This window comes from Cydia splendana, chromosome 1, assembly GCF_910591565.1.
Source record: "Cydia splendana chromosome 1, ilCydSple1.2, whole genome shotgun sequence".
NCBI lineage: Eukaryota > Metazoa > Arthropoda > Insecta > Lepidoptera > Tortricidae > Cydia > Cydia splendana.
Window position 1 is genome coordinate 8,545,287 of NC_085960.1, and position 21,396 is coordinate 8,566,682.

Sequence of the window (21,396 nt, forward strand, 5' to 3'; positions counted from 1 at the left end):
TTTGAATCGCTTGGATCAGGCTCAGGTGCGGACGCATGTGTACATTGCAATTATAGTTAGGTACTTGAAATTAAATCGCAGCTTACTGAATTCCATGAATTACCTATTCTATAGATTTGTAATTTCTAGTAAAAATATTACTGAAAATAAGAGTGCTGCTTTATTGTTTCCAAGCAAACTAATGTGAATTTTAGTCACGGGATTAGTAAAACCAAGAAACAAAATACTAGATAAAACTTCTCAGCTTTATAAATACCATGACTTTTTTTTTATAATTCCTAATAAAGTTTACTTGTTTTTAGTAAACAGTATTGTGTTTCCAAAAAGGATTTCTTTTTTGGGTTTAGTAAATACTATTAGTAAAACTGGTATATAACCGTTAGTATAATCTACTTGTCATGGGATTCACTAAAATTTTACTAATGATTAATATTTTTTACTTGTTTCTACTAAGTTTGTCTCTCCGTGTGGATATTAACATTATTGAAAATATTTTGATTTTTGATACAATTTGCTGTAGGTATATCAACTACAACAATGCCCCTACGTTTGATTTTTATACAAAAATTTAAAAAAATCGAAAAAAAGCCAAACGTAGGGGCATAGATATTATGGTTAATTTAGGTACATCAACTTATATAAAAATATTTTCCATAATGTCAATATCCAGAGAGGAAAATGGGGACTACGTTTGTATGGAGAAGCGGCGTCCCCTTTCCTCTTGACGCTCAATTTTGTATCAATTATCACTCAATTATTGACTTCCAAAGCTAATTGAAAAAAAAAACAGTTTTAATACTGGAAAAATATGAATAAAAATCACAAATACAATTTGATAATGTATATTTTATGATAAGTTTCGATTAATAAATATTGTATAACTTAACTCTACGTACCTCTTTTGAACACATCGAAAAGACAAATGTCAATCACTATAAATATTAGAGTATTAACACAATCGAGTATCGTTCTAAATTCTACCTACGAATAATAACATTAGCGTATTAAGTTCCAGAAAAAAAAAACGAAATACGACAATATTATACGAGACCTTTACGACGACCTAACTTAAACTAAAATCTATATAACAACTCTCGCATATTTAAAGAGTGCTTTCGTGCCAGAATTCAGTCGCACAAAAATAACAAAGGAGAAACAATGGGCCTATCCTCCAAATAAATTACGCTAATCAGATAAATTGACGACAACATTGTTTAAATTAGCCATGATTAAACACCACTTTCACGAAGCATAAATACAGAATGGGACTTAGAGGTTTCAGTCGTGATAAAAGAATCTGTATCATTAAATAATTGGCAGTATCCGTTTTATAAATCACATGAATTGTTAAAAATCTGTACATTAACAGCTTTATAACTTCTGATTTTATAATATATGTACTTAAAACATGTAACATATTTTACAGTCTTACGAGTAATTAAGCTTACTTTGTTCAAGTTATCGTACCAACTAAATTATTAATGTAAGTAATAGAAATGCCACTTGTTTTTAATTACTACAAACAAGAATAGTGTTTATTCTTAGATTAACCCCGTGCAACTTTGAGGTATATTTTCAGATTAAGCCCTACTTCCAGTTTGTTTGAATCGGTCTGAGACACGTAGTTTTATTTCACGCCTGGCAGTCGTTTCGCTTGGCGCTCTCTGGCCAGTCACACACGTTCAGTTTGACATTGAACACAGTGCCCGGCTGGCATGTAAACTGCACCCCCTCTCCGTTGACACACCGCCAGTACTGAAAAAAATATAGTATATATAGCGTTATTTTAATTCGAGGCAGAGGTTTCAGTAAAAATGGACATTAACCTTGACTGATTAATTCGAGTAAAATTTAAACTTATATTGATTAGGTATTCAAAATGTGCAGAAAACCTAAAGTAAATAAAGATAAGGTAAGAAAAGCTGCGAATAGTCGGGCTTTGTAACGTAACATCTAATTTCACCTGATTTGCGTCGGGGTATAATATGCATTACAAGTAGGTAAGTTTTATGTGAAACATTGCATTATAGTTATAGAAAATTATTAGTACATTACGATACAAGTGCGAAAAGTAGGAAATTCGCCACGATGGCGATAAATTGGAACACGACCGAAGGGAGTGTTTTAAATCGACACGAGTGCCGAATTAACTTTTCGCACGTGTATTGTACAACGTTTTACAGTACATATGGCCCTTTAAATTTTTGACATAGGCATGTATTGCCCTTAATCCCGCCCTAGGGCGGTAAAGTAGCACCATATGTACTGTAATAGTACATTGTGTATTAAGGGCGGGAAATAAGAAATTACGAACGAGTGTCAATTTTAAGCCCGACGCGAAGCGAGGGCTTAAAATGTTCACGAGTTCGGAATTTCTTTACCGCCCGTGGCACACACAATGTTTTTCATCACACTTGTAAGGAAAAAAAGGAGAATTAATAAAAACAAACTTCTGTATAAAACACTTTTCCGCCCTAGGGCGAAAATTTCAATTTCCCGCCCGCAAGCCCTACGTGTAAATAAGTGTTTTTCATCACACTTGCTCGGAAAAGATTTTTTCCGCCCTAGGGCGAAAATTTCAATTTCCCGCCCGCAAGCCCTACGTGTAAATACATCTTTTCCGAGCAAGTGTGATGAAAAAGTTTTTTCATCACACTTGCTCGGAAAAGATGTATTTACACGTAGGGCTTGCGGGCGGGAAATTGAAATTTTCGCCCTAGGGCGGAAAAAATCTTTTCCGAGCAAGTGTGATGAAAAACACTTATTTACACGTAGGGCTTGCGGGCGGGAAATTGAAATTTTCGCCCTAGGGCGGAAAAGTGTTTTATACAGAAGTTTGTTTTTATTAATTCTCCTTTTTTTCCTTACAAGTGTGATGAAAAACATTGTGTGTGCCACGGGCGGTAAAGAAATTCCGAACTCGTGAACATTTTAAGCCCTCGCTTCGCGTCGGGCTTAAAATTGACACTCGTTCGTAATTTCTTATTTCCCGCCCTTAATACACAATGTACTATTAACGCCAACTGTACTATTCTTAAAAGAGTGATCTACTTCTCGTTGAGGCGATTCTAACAAGCCTAATTTTAATTTCAATTAGGTTGCGTTGTTTTGTTTGATGGAAAAAGAAGGTTGTCTTTGCATACCTTATCACACCTCTTTTTGTCGGGAATATAGTCCTCTTCATTGTCGCATACATTATGGTTGTCAACTTCGTTATCCTGTAATATTTAAATGTTTCAATAAATGATAATAATAATAAGGTATGATAACTTACGTATTATTTTATGCTAAATGTAATAGGTAGATTGATAGATATAATACTCTTTATTGGCACACCTCAGTAAAAAGATACAAAAGAAAAGAACAATTGATCAAATGTAGAGGCAGACAACAGGCGGTCTTATCGCTAAAGAGCGATCTCTTCCAGACAACCTTTGGGTTTAGGTATATTAGTGTTATCAAGTAAATGTGTCGAACTGTAAGTAATATAAAAACTGAAGGTATATTATATTTTAAATACCGTTGGGGGTTCTTCAATATCTGGTTTCTCCGGAGCAATACTTGCTGGTGCCTGAGGTTCCTTCACAGGTGCTGATGTGGTAGTGGTGGGAGCAGCAGTAGAGACTGGTCTCGAAACAGGCCGGACGGTGGTCACGGGCTTGGCCGGCGCGGGTCTTGAGGTTGTTGTTGTTGTGATGACGGGAGCGCCTTCTGACGGGTTAGCGGCGGTAGATGGAGGGCGGGCCCATTCCGGCTGCGAAAAGTTGTTTATATTATTCTGATACCGCTTAGCAAAATTTTCGTCTCTCACGGGTTCTATTTTTAGCGAAAACGGGACAAGCATTGCGTAGGAAAGGATCACGAAAAACTGGTTTAGGTTTTTTTAACTATTTCATTAATATAAATTACAAGATTACAGTTTTTCGTGATCCTTTCCTACGCAATCCTTGTCCCGTTTTCGCTAAAAATAGAGCTAACGACATTTAGATTGGCCCTTTTAACGCCTACCACTGTAAAGACATCGAATACTTACAGTAGGTGTAGTATGTCCGGTACGAGGAGGCGGCACAATATAAGAGCTCATGTGTTTATGCAAAAGCTTCATCAAAGGATTTTCGTCACCACAAAGCCCCTTGAAATCGTCCATGTCAATAGCCCAAGTCATGGCGCCGAGGTAGCCTTTCTCTTTGATCCAGTTCATCTTGATCTCCACACTGCGAGGGTCTTCGTATCCCACCCATTGGGTGCCTTTGTAAGCGTAGGGGCATTTGCCGGCTTCATCCCACTTTTTGGTCCAGCCTGAATCTTTGGCGTCTACCTCTGTGCAAATCTACAAGAATATGATATATTATTTCAGTTGGTAAGTACTTAATGATTTTAGCTACAGCAAGTGTCAAGGATAATTTTTAATACACTATACCAGCGGTCGGCAACAAGCGGCCCGCGAGCTTCCCTGGCTATTTTGTATGTAATATGGATAAACGACAATGTCTGATAAAGTCATAAATATTAACAAAGTGCGGCCCGCGTCAACTTCGTTAACTAGGTACTATGTGGCCCTTGGCTGCTAAAAGGTTGCCGATCGCTGCACTATACAAATATTCTATATTGCACACAGTATAACTGATTAAGCGTGTAAATTACACTAAGTATGGTAGACAATAGGCGTTCTTACCGCTAAAGAGCGATCTCTTGCAGACAGCTTATGCTTAGGTTTAATGTTATTTTTTCTTCCATTTAAATCAATTTTATTGTCGAAGTGACCACAAGTAATTGGTAAATATGTGTGTTAATTTGTAAAATTACCTCATAATAGGCCCAGAATCCAGTGGCATTGGTATAGGGTGCAGGGTCTCCGCCGCCGGCCTCCTTGTTGATGTAGGTGCCGAGGCCGTAGTTGTTGTTTCCGGCGGACAGGGTGAACGAGCGTCCGTAGAACGGAATGCCGACAACCAGCTTGTTGGAGGGGCAGCCTTTTTCTTCCCAGAGGTTCAGCCCATCATTCTGAAATTATATTAGGTACTTATCATCCTCCGTTTGAATACTTTAATTATATTATCTAGATCAACTGCCCGAGACTTCTGCGTATTTTAAACTGCTAGGTATATGTTAATTGTATTTAGGTACGATGTGCTATTGCCGGTTACCCAATCTGAGTATTTCCCATACAAATCACGAGCACGGCACTCCACTTGTATTAACAAATGCATATACTTACTTCAACATATTATTGCACGTTTAGCATTGTTTTTATTTATTACGCCTCAACCAAGATTATGACATAAATAATATGTTTAGCACGGAAAATGTTGTTCTCTTTTTTCCAACCCACGCTCACATTCAGGTGAGTGAAATGTTTGGCGTGGCGTCACAACTTCTTAGATGTAGCTAATGTATTATGACGCCTACTCTTTTATGGCAGCAAAGTGGCGCTCCTACATTTATCAGAACAGAAACATGTGATTTATTTATAAGACAACAAGGTTAATATTTAACTCAACCTGCATATTATTAATATATGTATATGATCGTTGTTTTCATTCTAAAAGAGGTTTCAAATTGCAAGCTTTTACTAAAATAGCTTACCACATTGAGTTTTTCATACGCCCATTGGTCGTGCGGACGCTTGTACAAGGGGGAGTGCACGTCGGCGAAGCCGGCCCAGTTGCCGCGGAGGTCGTACGACATCACGTGGATCGCGTCCAGCTCCCTGCGATAAATAATTATTAAGTTTTATAGGAATTCGTGCCTTGTCGAGATAAAAACTAAATCAATACGAAAATGGACACGTGCATTTTGCGTCTGTCAGATTTTTAAACACCTTTTGATAACAGAAATGGATGAGTTAAATACTTTTGTGTCGTATTTTTGAGCAAACCTTACCGGTATACATGTGAGGAGGTATGAATGACAATGAAAAAATGTAGTTGAGCTCACTGGCACAGATCGGGGACGTGGTAGCCCTCCATGAGCCTGAAGTTGGCGAGCGGCACGGCGGCGGTGAGCTCCCAGCCTTTGCCGGCGCGGACGAAGGCGCGCCGCAGCTCCTGCACCAGGTAGAGGAACCGGTCCTTGTCCGAGAAGGAGCCGCCGCGGTCCGCCGCGCCGGGGTACTCCCAGTCCAAGTCCAGCCCGTCGAACTCGTATTTGTTGAGGAAGTCTAAAACAACATGATTATATCATGATCATGACATTCATAACCCTACATTTTTAAAGACAGCTGTAAAGATGTGTAAGAGAACGAGAAGTACCTAGCTCCGTGTTCTATAACATTTTATTGGCTTATCTTGACAGGTATTTAGTTATTATACCTAATCATCCCATCCTGTGCTAGTTTTTACTAATATATTTAATACAGAATCGGAGAAGAAATTAAAATATATGTATATCTTATTCTGCTCTGTGGAAAAAATACATTGTCCACTAAACGGAATATAATTTTCTTCTTCTTGTAAATTAAACAATTTCCTTGTTCTCACATCGGTGCTTTTTCTTTTTGATCCGCTTACAAGAAAACAAAGAACATAATATAATATGACATCAGATAAATACACTATCTTATGCTCACGTAAATCCAGCGTAAATCCTATTTGAAATCGTCAAAAGGTGGAGATCGTCAGCGTGTAGACCACGGCTTACACGGAGCATGATATATCTCTGGAATATGACATTTATTCGACTCGAGTCAAAGCAAAACGGGCTACCGTAGAACAATATAAAAATTCCCGCTGTCGTGGTACAGTCGTGATGAGAATGTTTACGTAGGTTTTATATATTTTTAATCACGCTCGCGGTTCGCCCACCACTGCCTATTATTATGAGTTTATGTAAAAGTGGAAGAGTTCTCATATTCTCGTAAATTATTCATTTTAACAGAAGTTTGCTTCGGTTTCCATGATAGAGAAAACTACAACACAAAATAAACAACCTAGAGAACTAACACTTGTTTACAAACGCTATGCACGATGGCATGCGTTTTGGTATTTGCAAAATGTTGTGTCCACTTCATACTTATAAAGTGGCCGGTCTGTGTCCGGTTTTAGACGATAGCAATGTATTTTTCCTCACATTCAAATTCGATAACAATGTTAACTGGAATAGACTGACGACGTAACACAGCACGGGGACGTAAAACTACATTTTGCTTTGGCATATTGTCGCATCTGCCGGCATCCGGAAAAATGTATTTCTTTGTAAGCGCTTAGCGTAACATAAATATTTCCGTGAGGAATAGTTTATGTAAATAATTCCAACGTAATTTATGATAGCACACACAACAATGAAGTATTTTTTAGCAATAAATAGAGAGAGATGATCAATTCTTTATCTAATTTATACATTTTTATATATATTAATGAAAGGAATCTCTCCATGTAGGTAACAAACTCAATAAACAACAACACGATTAGCATACCTACTCGCGTAATCGTTTGGTTGTCTGAAAGGTTTAATGCAATACCCTATTAACCCGATTTAATCCTCGAGCAATTAAGCCACTGACCGCAATAATTCAACAAATTGTTATAAAATGGTAACCTCAAATATACCTACTCTGTTATGAAGTCCTGAAACCTTTGTGTCACGTAAGTTTGTGTAACATGACGTATTATTTTATACATGACTGAACCAAACAATTATGTACCTAACTCGTAAAGGAACTCGTTAAATTAAACACAAAGGATAACATCCTTTGTGTTCCGTAGTATTATGATACTTATTTTATTTCAGTTTTAGGAATTTGCTGCAAGGTTAATAATATTCACTTTATTTAGAGCTATGTAGAGGGGTTTATGTGTTGCTTATAAGGGGAAACGACATGAAAGTTTAATTTGATTTGATGAGAGATAAAAACGACATCCTAGCTAGTTTAAATAAAACCATTACGAATTACCACACGACGTCGTATACTGCTATACTCGTAGATAGGTTGTAGAGAATTATTTGTGAACACAGCGTGTGTTGTCATAAAAAGTACGAGTAGGTATTTGTTGGTGGGGGGTGGGGCGGGGGGGGGGGGGGATAGCCGTATTAGTCAGGGGGTCAAATATCGCTATCTAGCGTGTAATCTGTAAACTAAACTATTAGCACAAAATATTAGCATGATCTTACCAACCACGCTCCTTACAAAGGTTAGCCTCGAGCTGGTCTGCGCGACCATGTGCGAGTACTTGGAGCCGCCCTCGGCCCAGCCGCCCACGGCCACCATGAACTTCACGTTGGGGTGGGACGCGCGCAGCGATGTGAAATTGCGGAACCCACTCTTGTCCACGTCAAGCTGGAAATTTACGCAGATTATACTAACATTTATTTATCAACCTTGTCAATGATAAATAAAGAGGTAGCTACATATACATTTTTTATAATAAAAAATTGCTCTAAGTATCTATTATAGGTACTGCTTAGCACCATCTTGTTGAACAGCAATTACTAGTGAGTGTTAAAGAAGCCTAACCTTTCATATGCGGAAATGTCATGTTTGAGTTGATATTGTCATCCACCACCAGTGGTCTATTAGGGTACCATTTAGGATCATCATACATACAGTTTCATTTAGAATATTAAATGTGTAATAACTATACTGCAACGTAATTTAAGACCAAAAAAGTAAGAAAATGTTGCCACTTTTTACTAGCGCGTCTTGTATTTAAGTAAAATTAAGTAAATAAAAGTACTTTTTTAAATAGTAGGAGTAAAATTACTAATTAATAAATTATCTTAGCGTGATTATTTATCAAAAGGAATTTACTATTTTACAAACAAAAAATTATTGCAGTGCCAACATTTTCTTACTTTTTTGGTCTTGAATTACGTTTTGGAGTATACTGTAGGAAGTGTAGGATATTGTAGCCGAATGGACTAGGAGCTCCAATACCGATAAATCGAATGCTTCAGCTAGGAAAAATACGCCTGAGAATTTGGTAGTTTGGTGGTTTGGTACAGAGTCAATTGCAGTTGTATTTCGTTTTTTTTTTCACCAACGAATGGGGTAGTCTCCTCGATTTTTTCTTTAGTAACAACGTTATTTACGTGATATTTTAGAGTTTAGCTTAGTTTGGTAGCAGTTTTAATGTTACCTCAGGGTCGATAACGAGAACCTCGTGTGTTTTCTCCGTGACGCCGATGAAGGAGTAGATGATGTGCGTGCACAGGTCGACGGGGATGTCCTCGATGCCGTAGCGGCCGACGCCGGGCCGGTACACCGCCCAGTTGCTGAAGTAGCATACGATGCGCGCTCTGCCATCCGCTATTATACCATAAAACAACAATTATTAACATAAAATAATTGCTAAGCTCCAAATGAAAAATTAAACGAAGGTAGTTAATATATACATAAGCTCATTTCCGAAGGTCGCGGATTTAAACCCCGGCTCGTACCAAAGTATTTTTCATAACTTACACACGAATTATTACATACACGGAACGTTTTTGATTTGCGTTTACAATCCTACTAAATATCGCCCATGTAACACACAAAGTTACACGCTTACGAAAAAACACACATCTCTAGATTGAAATAAATACTAATCCAATTTTGGTCTATCGTTTTTCAAAGATATCGTTTTTCGGTAGGTATAGATTCAAACAGGTAATAGCTAAAGTAATTGTTCTAATTTTTATAAGAATAAAAAAATCTTGTTTACCTACCAATAAACATTATTCACTTCGATTTACAAAATAATATTTGGTGATATTATCATAAAAATGATTTCTTGGATAAATATTATATTATAATATGTATGCTGTGTCAAAAAACGCACTTTGCGAGTACTAATGAAAATTATGAACTGTGATGAAAATGACTTAAGTAGGTATATGCTGCTTTTTCGAATCCCATCTTTTCTTAATTACCAAACTGGGCCGTACGTTGTTTTAATGTTGTTTTAATGCATTCAATGACCCTTTTTATGGGAAACGAAGATAAACCGACGGTTCAATAAGTAAACTGTCTTCCCGGCGGGTCCGGGAGCGCATTACTGTCCCGGAGTTATCGCCACAGCTTTATTTCGTTAAGCTTACTTATTTGGGGCAAAAACTTTCGGGAAAACGCTATCTTCTCTGTGGACATTGCAAAAGTTAACGATTTGGATACATTTTTCTAAGACTCTTATCATACAACTTGTACGAAGTAGAAGGTTTTAACATCTCGTAAGGATAAAACAAGAAAATTAGGTTTTAAACTCCGTTTATTTTATGTTGTACACAAGAAATACACATAAACTGAACTAAAGTATATTAGTAATCTTATATCTCCATACTGAAAAGAAAGAATGTAATTAAGTACCTATGTTAGTATGTAGGTACTCACATTCTACCGCAGTCATAGCGGCCGCCAGGAAGGCCAACGACGCTAGGATCGCACGCATCTTGCACTCTGTAACCAAATGTTTGTGTTCACAATAAATCCTACAAACATTTCTGAGCTACGATTATGTAGTTTGTATTAGTACAGTAAAGGGCCATAAAGTTTGCACATCGGTATTTAGAAAGAGAATATTGGAGGCAACGAGAATGAAAGAGACAACGCTCTACGAAGCCGAAATTCCGATGTGCAAACTTTATGGCCCTTTACTGTAGATGGTTTTTAATCTATTTGATTTAGAATTAATTCATTATTTCAAACATAATAATGAATCGTATTTAATGATTTGCTTTACAATACAATAAGGTAAAAAACCAAAATATGAAAACTATTTGTCAGAGACAAAATAAAGATAACAGCATTTTACAAAGCTCGCTGGCCGGTAAATGTCAATTTCATGTAAACTAATTTCTTAAGCCTACCTAGTATAAAGTCAAACGAGCATATTATGGAAAATAATTTGATTAAATTTTACAGCCTCGTTTATAAGGTTACATAGTTATAAATTCCTGGAAAATTGGAATGATAATATTGGATAGATTAGGTACTAGTAAATTGTTGAATACCATTTTAGTTACGTATAAAGGGATGCTATGTTTTGCTAAACATTCGCTTGCTCATAATCCACATGACTAGAATTAAATTAAAAACAAGTGCGAGTCGGACTCGCGTTCCAAGGGTTCCGTATATTACACAATTTTTAACAATCAGTGCCGGATTAAGATATGTTGATGCCCTAAGGATTTCTAAGTGCCCCCTCTCCCTCGGGTCATCAAGATTATAATACATTGATTTTTTGGTAAATTGAGAGAAGTTCATTGCCGCGTTACAGCTGAGAATGGAAATCAGTCACATCATTTTATCACGAAAATTGACAGTGCCGCAGCAGTAATGTTGCAACAGAGTACCTAATGCTGTTGCAGTCGCCACCCGAATGTCACCTTTATCATAGCTTAGAAAGTAAAAGAAACGCGAGCGAAGCGAGTGCGGAAATTTTTCGATATAAAAACGCAATATGATAGACAGTTGTAAATTTTTACTTTTAGTATGGAAATCAGTCACATCATTTTATCACGGAAGTTGACAGTACTGCAACAGTAACGTTGCAACAGAGTAATGTTGCTGCAGTCGCCACCCGAATGTCACCTTTATCACACCTTATAAAGTTATTGAAAACGCGAGCGAAGCGAGCGCGAAAATTTTTCGATATACAAACGCAATTTTACTTTTAGTCCCAACCAGGCGCGAATCCAGGATTTCATACAGAGAAGGGATGGGACCTCTTTAAAAAATCCGTAGGGGTTGGATTAAAAACTGTAATTAAGTCCGACTCACGCTTGACTGTACATTTCTAATAGGTTTTCCTGTCATCTATAGGTACAGACCTATTTTATGTTTTTTTTTTCAAAATTTTAGACCTAGTAGTTTCGGAGATAAGGGGGGAATGGTCATTTTTTGCCTATTTTCTTGAATAACTTCTAAACTGTTGATTCGAAAATTATAAAAAAAAATTATTTGAAATCCTTACAATAAGCTCTTTTATTTGATATGTAACATGATATAGTTTGAAAAAATTTTTTTTTCATTTTTTCATTTACCCCCCAAAAGTGGCCCCCATGTTTAAAATTCATTTGTTTACGTTACATGTCCGTATTCGGGTCACAAACTTACATATGTGTACCAAATTTCAACTTGATTGGTCCAGTAGTTCCGGAGAAAATCGGCTGTGACAGACGGACAGACAGACAGACAGACAGACAGACAGACGCACGAGTGATCCTATAAGGGTTCCGTTTTTTCCTTTTGAGGTACGGAACCCTAACAAGTCTCGGAATGTGTATGTATATGTATACATTCTTAACATGTTGTTACATCAATTATTTCAATAACTATGTTACAACCATTCTTAATACAAAACCTTATTAGGCTTATTGGTAGGTAAGGTTTCTACTGTAAATGTAACGTAGGTAAGTAAGGGAACCGAAATAAGGAGTGAAAAGAAAATTAAACTGATGTCAAAATTACACAAAAGTACCTATACCTATGTGGATGTGCAAACGATGTTGACAGTAAGTATAGGTATTTAAGAGTTTAACCATCCGAAAATGGCTCAATCATCAAAATACTTGCCAGTCATTAGGTCAGTAGATATAGTAGATATTATGTTGGTCTGCACTCGGCAGTACTACTGCAGAACACATTGTCTGCATGTCTAATAATTATAAGTTTATTTATATTTATATGAGCCTAGAGTGTCGCACTGCTGGGCAAAGGCCTCCCTCCTCCTTTTCCACGTATCCCGGTTTTTACCCGTCTCCCACCAGTTCCTATCAAATGCGTCAAGGTCATCTCGACAACGCCGTCGAGGTTTGCCGCGACCCCGGCGTCGGAAAATTGGGTGATCAAAACAAATGTATAAATAGGATTGTGGTTGTTGTAATTTTAAAATTGTTACAGTTATGCTTTACTTGAAATCTCTTGGGGAACAAATGTGTTTTTTTAGACTTTTCTCCTTCATTCCTAAAACATTAAAATATTGTTGCACTTCAAAAATAATGAACTACCTTCATAGCATTTTTTACGAATTATGTCATATTATTTTCTCTCTAGGTACACTTAATAACAATGGTTAATAATAACAATTGTTAAATAGCAGAGAACTGAGTATTTAGGTAATTATTCCAGCGGTCTACCTTGCCCACGTGCTTCATTCTCACATTAAGTAGTCGAAACAAATTAACATCACTATTACGCGAACCGATCATGGAAAAAGGGAAAACACAACTTCGACCAAGACCGTGGTCGACTATAAATTAGATTCGTGGCAATATCAGATTTCTCCAAAACCTTCTCAAAAATTAGTGCCACAGTTATAGCGGAAGGTGCTGGGGGTGGGATACGGCGTTGCGTGAACAAGAGATTTCCTTTGGCAGGATTGGTCCTTAGGACCCAAAGATGGATTTAAGAAGTGGAGCCACCGAGATTTTTGATGTAAATTTTTTGGGGGCGGGGCTCTCAACTTGATCTTGATATCTATGTCATTTAAGCTACTTAGTGGCCCGGCCAACGAGAGAAAAGTCTTCTAGAAATCGATTTTCGCTCATGTCGTCTCAGATATGGATGAATATGGTACCGACGCATTCAGTGTAATGCCCTGAATACAAATATATGAGATGACAAGCGCGAAAGTGGTGGGGGTAGTTGCTGTGACGTCATAAAGTCGGCAGTACAAACTTTTTTTTTATTTTCTTTTAAACATACCATGTGGGGTACCCAATGAAAGGGCTTTGTGAGTAGATTACAAATATATAAGATACTGTAACATTTTCAATACTTGGTCTAACAAATTATTAGAAAACGTTCAAAAATTTCACAATCCACTGTTGACTTTCAAGTGGTACCCATTTGGTACCCCACATGGTATGTTTAAAAGAAACTAAAAAAAAAGTTTTGTACTGCAGACTTTATGACGCCACAGCAACTACCCCCACCACTTTCGCGCTTGTCATCTCATATATTTGTGTTCAGGGCATTACACTGAATGCATCGATACCATATTCACCCATATCCGAGGCGACATGAACACACACATAAAATATGAAAAAAATACTTTTTTTTTTAATTCCTCTTCACGCCTAAACCGCTAAACCAATTTAGTTAAAATTTGGTCCAGAGATAGTTTCAGTCCCAGGTAATAACATAGCATACTTTTAATCCCAAAAATCATCCCTTAAGGGTGTGAAAAGGGAGGTGGAAATTTGTATGGGGATCCAATAACCGCTGAACCGATTTAGATAAAATTTGGTATAGAGATATTTTGAGTCCCGGGGAAGAACATAGGATACTTTTTATTAAAAAAAAATCTCTCAAAAGTGAAAAGGAAGGTGTAAGATTGTATGGGAAATCAATAACGGCTGAACCGATTTAGATGAAATCTATGTCTACATCTTTAATTTAGTTGAAAATGATACTAAACTTGACATAGAACCTATACTTAAAAAAATATTAACCTCAGACGTCACCGATCCTTAAAACCCCCCCACCTGCATCAAAAATCTGGGTGGCTCCAATTCTTAAATACATTTTAGGAACACAAAGATTGATTCTACCAAAGGAAATCTCTTATTCAGTGAACGCCGTATTTGACTTTTTTATGGCTTGAGCACACTCCACTATTACGTTATCAACTATGAATAATTTCAGTGATACAACTTTAGTAATTTTCAGGAAACACTCGTAGCTAGCAAATAATACGAGCAGTTGTGTCAGATTTAATTCCATTCAATACCAGTATCGTAACTAAACAAAATAAAGCATTTAGAGTTTAAAGGCAGTTTATAATTTTGTTTCTTTTTTGGGTCAATAAATTTACATAGTATTTTGTTTTTTTTTCTGAAGTACTTAATCTTTCGTCTTTCGTGGAATGGAAGTAAACACGATTGTCTATTATTTAGCTCACGTCGTATACACAAGAGAGAAGAGACGACGATCCTTAATTGAATACAATACAATGCATGCAATTCTATCCTACTTCTCACGTCGAAATGACAACAGTGTTGAACAATGATGACAGGCGTTTAGTTAACGGTCTCATTTGTCACTTAACGGTGCATATTGCTCCAGTTAACGACGCCTACTTACCCAGTGTATACCTTCTATTGTGCTCTTGTGCGACAATGTATACACTAAAGAAAAAATAAAAAAATCGGGCAAGTGCGAGTCGGACTCGCGCACGAAGGGTTCCGTACCATATAAAAAAAAAAAACAAAAAAAAAGCAAAAAAAAAAAACGGTCACCCATCCAAGTACTGACCACTCCCGACGTTGCTTAACTTTGGTCAAAAATCACGTTTGTTGTATGGGAGCCCCATTTAAATCTTTATTTTATTCTGTTTTTAGTATTTGTTGTTATAGCGGCAACAGAAATACATCATCTGTGAAAATTTCAACTGTCTAGCTATCACGGTTCGTGAGATACAGCCTGGTGACAGACGGACGGACGGACGGACGGACGGACGGACGGACAGCGAAGTCTTAGTAATAGGGTCCCGTTTTACCCTTTGGGTACGGAACCCTAATTACCAAGTCCACCGGTGGCCGAGGCCGGAATCGAACCGGCTTCTTCAGCTTACGTGACTAACGTCCATCATGAAGTGATTTATGTAGGTACATATATAGCTGGACTGGTATTAGACGCGAGTACGCGATGAATTTGTGGACTATTGAAAATTATATTTCACAAAAAGGAGTGAAAATTGTGATTGTCAAGGACTTCAAGAAGTGGCAGGTTTTTAAACTAAGACATAGAGTTTTCTGAAAAGTCCGCGCTTCAGCTGAGAGTTCCAGGACCTAGGGCACTTTTCAGTTTAGCGTGAAATTGGTAGGTATTAGAGAAGCAATTTTATTGGTCAGACGCACGTTAAAATGAAGATAAAGAGCCTAGCTTTCGCGTGATGTAAGACTGAGCTTCTTCAAAAGCAATGAAAATAAATTGGTAGTAAATATAAATCAACTTAAACAGAGAAAGTAAATTTGATTTGTTTTTATGATCTCTTCCGAATATTCAATAGATTTATGCAAAGCCACAGCAACATCAATTTTTATTTAGATAGTACCTAAGTATATAAGGTATATTGTAAAATCAGGCTACCCGGGCACAGGCTGGCGCTGCTGCCGACCAGGCCCAACTACTCAAGCGCCGCAAATACTCATATTTACTGCAAGATTATGAGTTTGCGGCGCTTGCAGTGGAAACAATGGGTCCTTGGTCGGCGGACATGAAAACTTTCATGGGGGACCTGTCGACACGGCTGGTCGGCGCCTCGGGAGACCATAGGGCTGGCGCTTACCTCTCCCAGCGCATATCGCTGGCAATACAGAGAGGTAACGCAGCCAGCGTTATGGGCTCAATGCCGCAGGCGGAGGTTCTAGAAGGGGTATTATTTTTATAACTTCTTTTTATTTTCATATATTTTAAGTATATTTTAGTTTTTATATAATATTATATGTATTAGTTTAATTTTTAAGTAGGTTTATTTTAATTACAGTTTAGTTTTTAAATCTTTAATTCATAGTTAGTTTTAATGTTTTTTTTTTATTATTACCAATTATATTTATCAAAAGGTTTTTAGATTAAGTTTTGTAGGATAGTTATTTAATTATGTTTTAGGTATGACTTATCTTATGGTATTGTTTTGTTTCTAGATATGCAATATAAACTTCCTAGCTTTTAAATTATACGTGAATAATAAAGCATTTCATACCTGTTGTGATAGAACTTAGCCAAGTACTTATTTCGTACAAGTTTAAGCAAGTTAAAAAAATCCTAAAAAGATATTTGGGCCATCCTGTTAATGTCATGTTATTCTAAAAACAGGTTTCTAAGTCGGAAGTCGTTACAAACATTCTGGTAAATTCAGTCATTATATTCATTATCTATTCTGAAATAGACTAGCTCCGCTCCGTTTATCAAATCAAGGATCAAATTATAAGTGTACTTGTTTAACTTTATACCATTACATGGAAGGGCCGGGACGAGTTAATATTAACATAAAACTATATTGCGTTAAGGGAATACTCGAACAAACGGTTCATCAGATACGAACGCATATTTAAGCCGCGACTATAACTTTAATTCGTGATTTTGTGATGCCATTTCGATGTAGTTTAGGATGTGCAAAATGCCATTTGCGCAATGCAAGGAGGTTGGGTTAACTAGGTATTAGGTATGTGCATTAAGTACTTAATAAGATTAAGAAGAAGAGGAACATCTAGAGGTAATACAGAATCGATTATCGATATAAAGTATCACGATGAATGCTTATTAAGTACTTATAGTCTCCTAAGGTTCACGGTCCTAGCTATCGGTACTTACCTACTCAATCGAACCCGTTAATGTGTAGGTCACACTGAGCAACTTTTACTATGGCACCAACCCCGCAATCGCGGAATGAATATGAATAGGCATTTTTTTCGCGTCGAAGCTGTTTACACAAAAACCAACATGTGAAAAGAATGGCTAAAACAACGGAGTTTGGGGCACAAATATGTAATTTTTGCTGAGCGATGCAAACCGGTCGGGATGTCGAACATATGTAGAAACGCAGCGGGTCAGCGGTCCAGAATGCAAATTTTTATCGCAAACACTGACTCACTTATCGGATTAGTGGACTTATGTTTTCTCGTACTAAATGGACTCCGGTTCATGCTATGTATGCAAAAGTATTTCTTTATCGTAAGTACAGTCAACAGTCTAATGTTTGTCTACATATAGATATTCAATATTTTATGTTATTAGAGAACTACTTAAGTATGTTTTTATCACATTTATATTTAAGACTTGTCTAATTGTTGTATTAGATATAGGTACGTATACTATGTAAGGTCAAATAGGTAGATTAGCCAACTAAGCCGGAACTTCGGTATACTCGTATGTTGCAATATACCGGGGAATTCGATAAATCACGAAGTTTTACAATACTTACCTGAAGCTCATAAATAACTCCTGTTTATATCGTTTACAAAGAAGCTTGGCTATTCGCAATTTAATTCTACGTCACAAGGTTAGGGTCGGGTAAAGAGCATTTCCCTCGGCCATTTTATCATTTCACTCCACTTAAATAAGGCTGTTTTACCCTTTTGGAAAAGTAAAGCCCGAACTATGTTTTAACACAGATCTATCTATCATATGGTTATGATACTTATGATTATGAACTGAGAGACCAACCGACATACCTATTAAGTAAGAAGTTTGTGTGCATTATGGAAAATGATCACTGAAGTAAACTATTAGGCAGATAAACCTCGATTCAATTTATGTTGCATTTAAAATTAAAAGTTTTGAAGTTGATTGTAATGGATCAATTTATAACATTCACAAATAATTTTCTGGCTGGAAGTTAAAGTCCAAATTTCTGTAATAAGAGCTGTCTCCATAACAGTCAGAGGCACGAGACCACATAACAAGGCGCTCGAATGCGAAGACGGAGCAGGAATCCTGTACTTATAATTATATCTTAAGATCCCCACTACATATATACCTATTATTATATTTTTTATAACTTTTACTATTCCCTCCATGTCCAATTGTTTACGTCGAAATGAATCATTTGTTTAAAGATAATGTAAATTAATAACATTTAATTAATATTTTCTTCTTGAAAAACCTGCCATACCTACAAGAAACAAACGACCGGAAGATACATTTTCATGCCCGTCTCATCAAATGCTCAGTTACTTTTATCTACAATGTAAATAGGTACGCCATACGCCTTTGGAAAAAAGTCACACGCACTGCTTGTTCGTGCCGGGTAGAGTCAACTGTTTACGCGATTGGTTTATAGAAGCCATGAACTGTCAAAGGCTTGAAATAGGGCTGAAAGGGCTATAAATGCCGACACTCAGCAAAAGACATAAAACACGCCCCTAGGAGTGAAATATGTGAAAAATTCACTGACGGTATAAGGCGTATGTGCGGATATGGTTAGTACGCGAAGAACTTTTTGTTTCTGACGATATGATGACAGTTTGATATTTTGATCCCTTACGGTCTCTTTACAAGGTTGGTTATGGGCGTTATAGAATGCAAGTCCCTCAAGTATTAAAATATCATGTCATCGATAGTAATACGATATTAATTAAATAATGTAACACTTAGAAAATGTTAGTTTATATACCTATTTGTTTTAAATAATGTGTTCACTAGGACCAACATCTAATCAAGTAATCGGCTAAATGTGTATTAATAATTAATTATTTATTTATTATAAGGTACGAAAAATTTGAATATTGTAAAAAAAGGCAGGTAAACATAATTTCCACTGTAAGTATATGTAAATAAAATTTATCGAAGCAATTGCTATTGGACAGTAACTGATGAATAAATACGAGTATATTGGTTTTATGAATTATATCACTACGTATAATAAGTTTACTTATGTTTCAATCTGCAAATATATAATCAGGCGCACGTCTCTATCGCCGCTTACGCATAGCCTACCAATACGCAGCAGCCTATCTTATTCATAACTCCTTTTGACAGTGTCTAGCGTTACTTGACCTCAGGACCCATCAAAGCTAATGCAATGAAATATAGCACGTAAACTGGGTATGTTTTTGGTCAACATTGTGAATTATCGCCCTGCACATCATAAATGAGGAATGCGCCGGCACACAGAATACTAACCACCTCCCTATCCTTATTCAGAGACGTTGCCAACGACCATTGTGCAATAATAACATTATGTCTCTTTCGCACATATCTGCTTTGAAGAGACATCAACAACCGATACGATGCGGTTTTGTCGACTTGTTCCGAATAGGGAGTCAAATGAGTTCACGGGTGTCGATATCCTTTGTCATCAAAGGTCACCGGCCGAAAGGGAAACTTCTGCCTTCTATCAATAATAGGTCTGTAGGTAGTTCAGTGTATATCAAAATTAGTTTAAGTACCTATAGTAATTTTGTCTTTACGATGGAGCTATACATAGACTGCTGAAATAATAATACCTCAATATTTATTTACAAGTAATTTTTATACAATACAAACTTAACCTAATCATTGACTTTAAGCGTTAAGTATACTACGACATTTTCAACTGTCTCAATATTTTAATTTTTTTTTAAACGTGCCCATATTTTATACTCTAAAAATATTATGACACTAGATTAGTAAAATAAACGGCCGCAATATCACTTGCGTGTAGCTCTCGCGTGCTAGGTTCATTCACGCGCCGCGTATGTACATCACTTTTTAAACAAAAATTAAAACAACAGAACGTGTGTTTTTTAACAGTTACATATAAACTGAATTCACAAGTACTCAGTAGGTACCTATACCTATAGGTATAATTAACTTCCCCTAGCCAAGAGTTTAATTCAGATCACTTTAGTTTTAGTACAGTTTACCAACATTAACAACCGAATACGCCACATTACCTACATACAAATGAAACAACGTAATGTACTCGTAAGTTAAAAAAATCAGCAGTAAATTTATTACCAATTTCAGCTCATTTATGAGCCATTTGTGCAGTCGTCCCGGGATCGTGGAGAAACTTGGCTATCGATTTTCCCTTTTATTAGTGGCCAAAGGACTTCGAAAGCCGTTAGAATTATCATAATCGGAGTGGATAGCGGGAACTTTCACTCAGAGCCAAGTTCACTAATGTCCGTTTCGATGGCAATATTAAAATTTGCACAGAAACGCTTATAAACAATGAACAAAGTCGGTTAGGTTATGCAAACTGAACCGGTCAAGTGGACAGGGTAATTGCAAAAATATATACTATTACAGATAACTCTTGCATTTCCGGAGCAAGTACTTTTCTTTACTTCCCGGAAAAGCTCGGTTATGAATGAATAGTTTGAACCTACTGTTAAGGCGCCTATACAATTGTTTACATGTATGTATGTAGGATTGTTGACTTGCTTAAGCATAGACGTGTAAATAATAGATGCTTTACTAAAATATATTAAATATAAATGTGAAAGCATGCGCACAGCTATTTACCTCTTCACACTTACCCTCCCATAGAAAATGGACCAGCCAAACTGTATGAAACAGCCAAATTTTTTTTTCGCAATTTCGGGGTTGGTCCCATAGTAAAAGTTGGTCAGTATAATCCCAAAACCTCCCTGGCAATTATTTTTTGGCCACCCTGTAGTAATCAACAATTGAATTCGTATAGGGACATTTAAGTCCCGAGAAAGCATAATAGATAAATGACAGCTCGATTATATTTTGTATTTTTTTGGCATAAAGAAAAACAGATAATGTTATTTGATAATAATGAATATTGGACTAATTGAGCTTAGGTTTTTAAGGGAAAAAGATTAAGTAACGAATTTTTTTCGAGTTTTCAAATATAAAATTACTGTTTCACACACTCACTGTTTTCATTGGATTTGTCGTATGATTAGTACTTATAATTAATGTGATGCGTGTACTTACGGTTGTGTTGTCGACGGCGTGCGCACGAGTGCGGCGCGCTGTCGCTGCAGAGCGGTTATATGTGCGCGCCGAAAGAAGCGAAAAGC

At 36.7% G+C, this 21,396-nt stretch overlaps 2 protein-coding genes across 2 annotated transcripts in view; one reads left to right on the plus strand and one right to left on the minus strand.

The window, feature by feature from the left end:
• LOC134796104 (uncharacterized) overlaps positions 1-21,396 on the plus strand; it is a 349,320-nt gene that overhangs the window by 59,105 nt on the left and 268,819 nt on the right. The gene's annotated exons all lie outside the window — the stretch shown is intronic.
• LOC134790388 (endochitinase) lies at positions 831-10,365 on the minus strand. Its single transcript, XM_063761157.1, has 10 exons — positions 10,307-10,365; positions 9,075-9,244; positions 8,110-8,275; positions 5,938-6,160; positions 5,587-5,710; positions 4,807-5,004; positions 4,034-4,330; positions 3,521-3,754; positions 3,144-3,218; positions 831-1,755 (listed from the first exon to the last, which is right to left on the minus strand). The coding sequence occupies exons 1-10, from the start codon at positions 10,362-10,364 to the stop codon at positions 1,633-1,635; spliced, it is 1,668 nt and encodes a 555-aa protein (XP_063617227.1). The 5' UTR covers position 10,365; the 3' UTR covers positions 831-1,632.

What these genes read in the sequence shown, in the direction of transcription:
- LOC134790388 (XM_063761157.1), bottom strand. Translation starts at nt 10,364, where the DNA reads ATGCGTGCGATCCTAGCGTCGTTGGCCTTCCTGGCGGCCGCTATGACT. An exon ending in CACGTCCCCGATCTGTGCCA is followed by an intron (nt 5,711 to 5,937) that starts GTGAGCTCAACT and finishes TATTTATCGCAG; the next exon opens with GGAGCTGGACGCGATCCACG. An exon ending in CGTATGAAAAACTCAATGTG is followed by an intron (nt 5,005 to 5,586) that starts GTAAGCTATTTT and finishes ATATAATTTCAG; the next exon opens with AATGATGGGCTGAACCTCTG.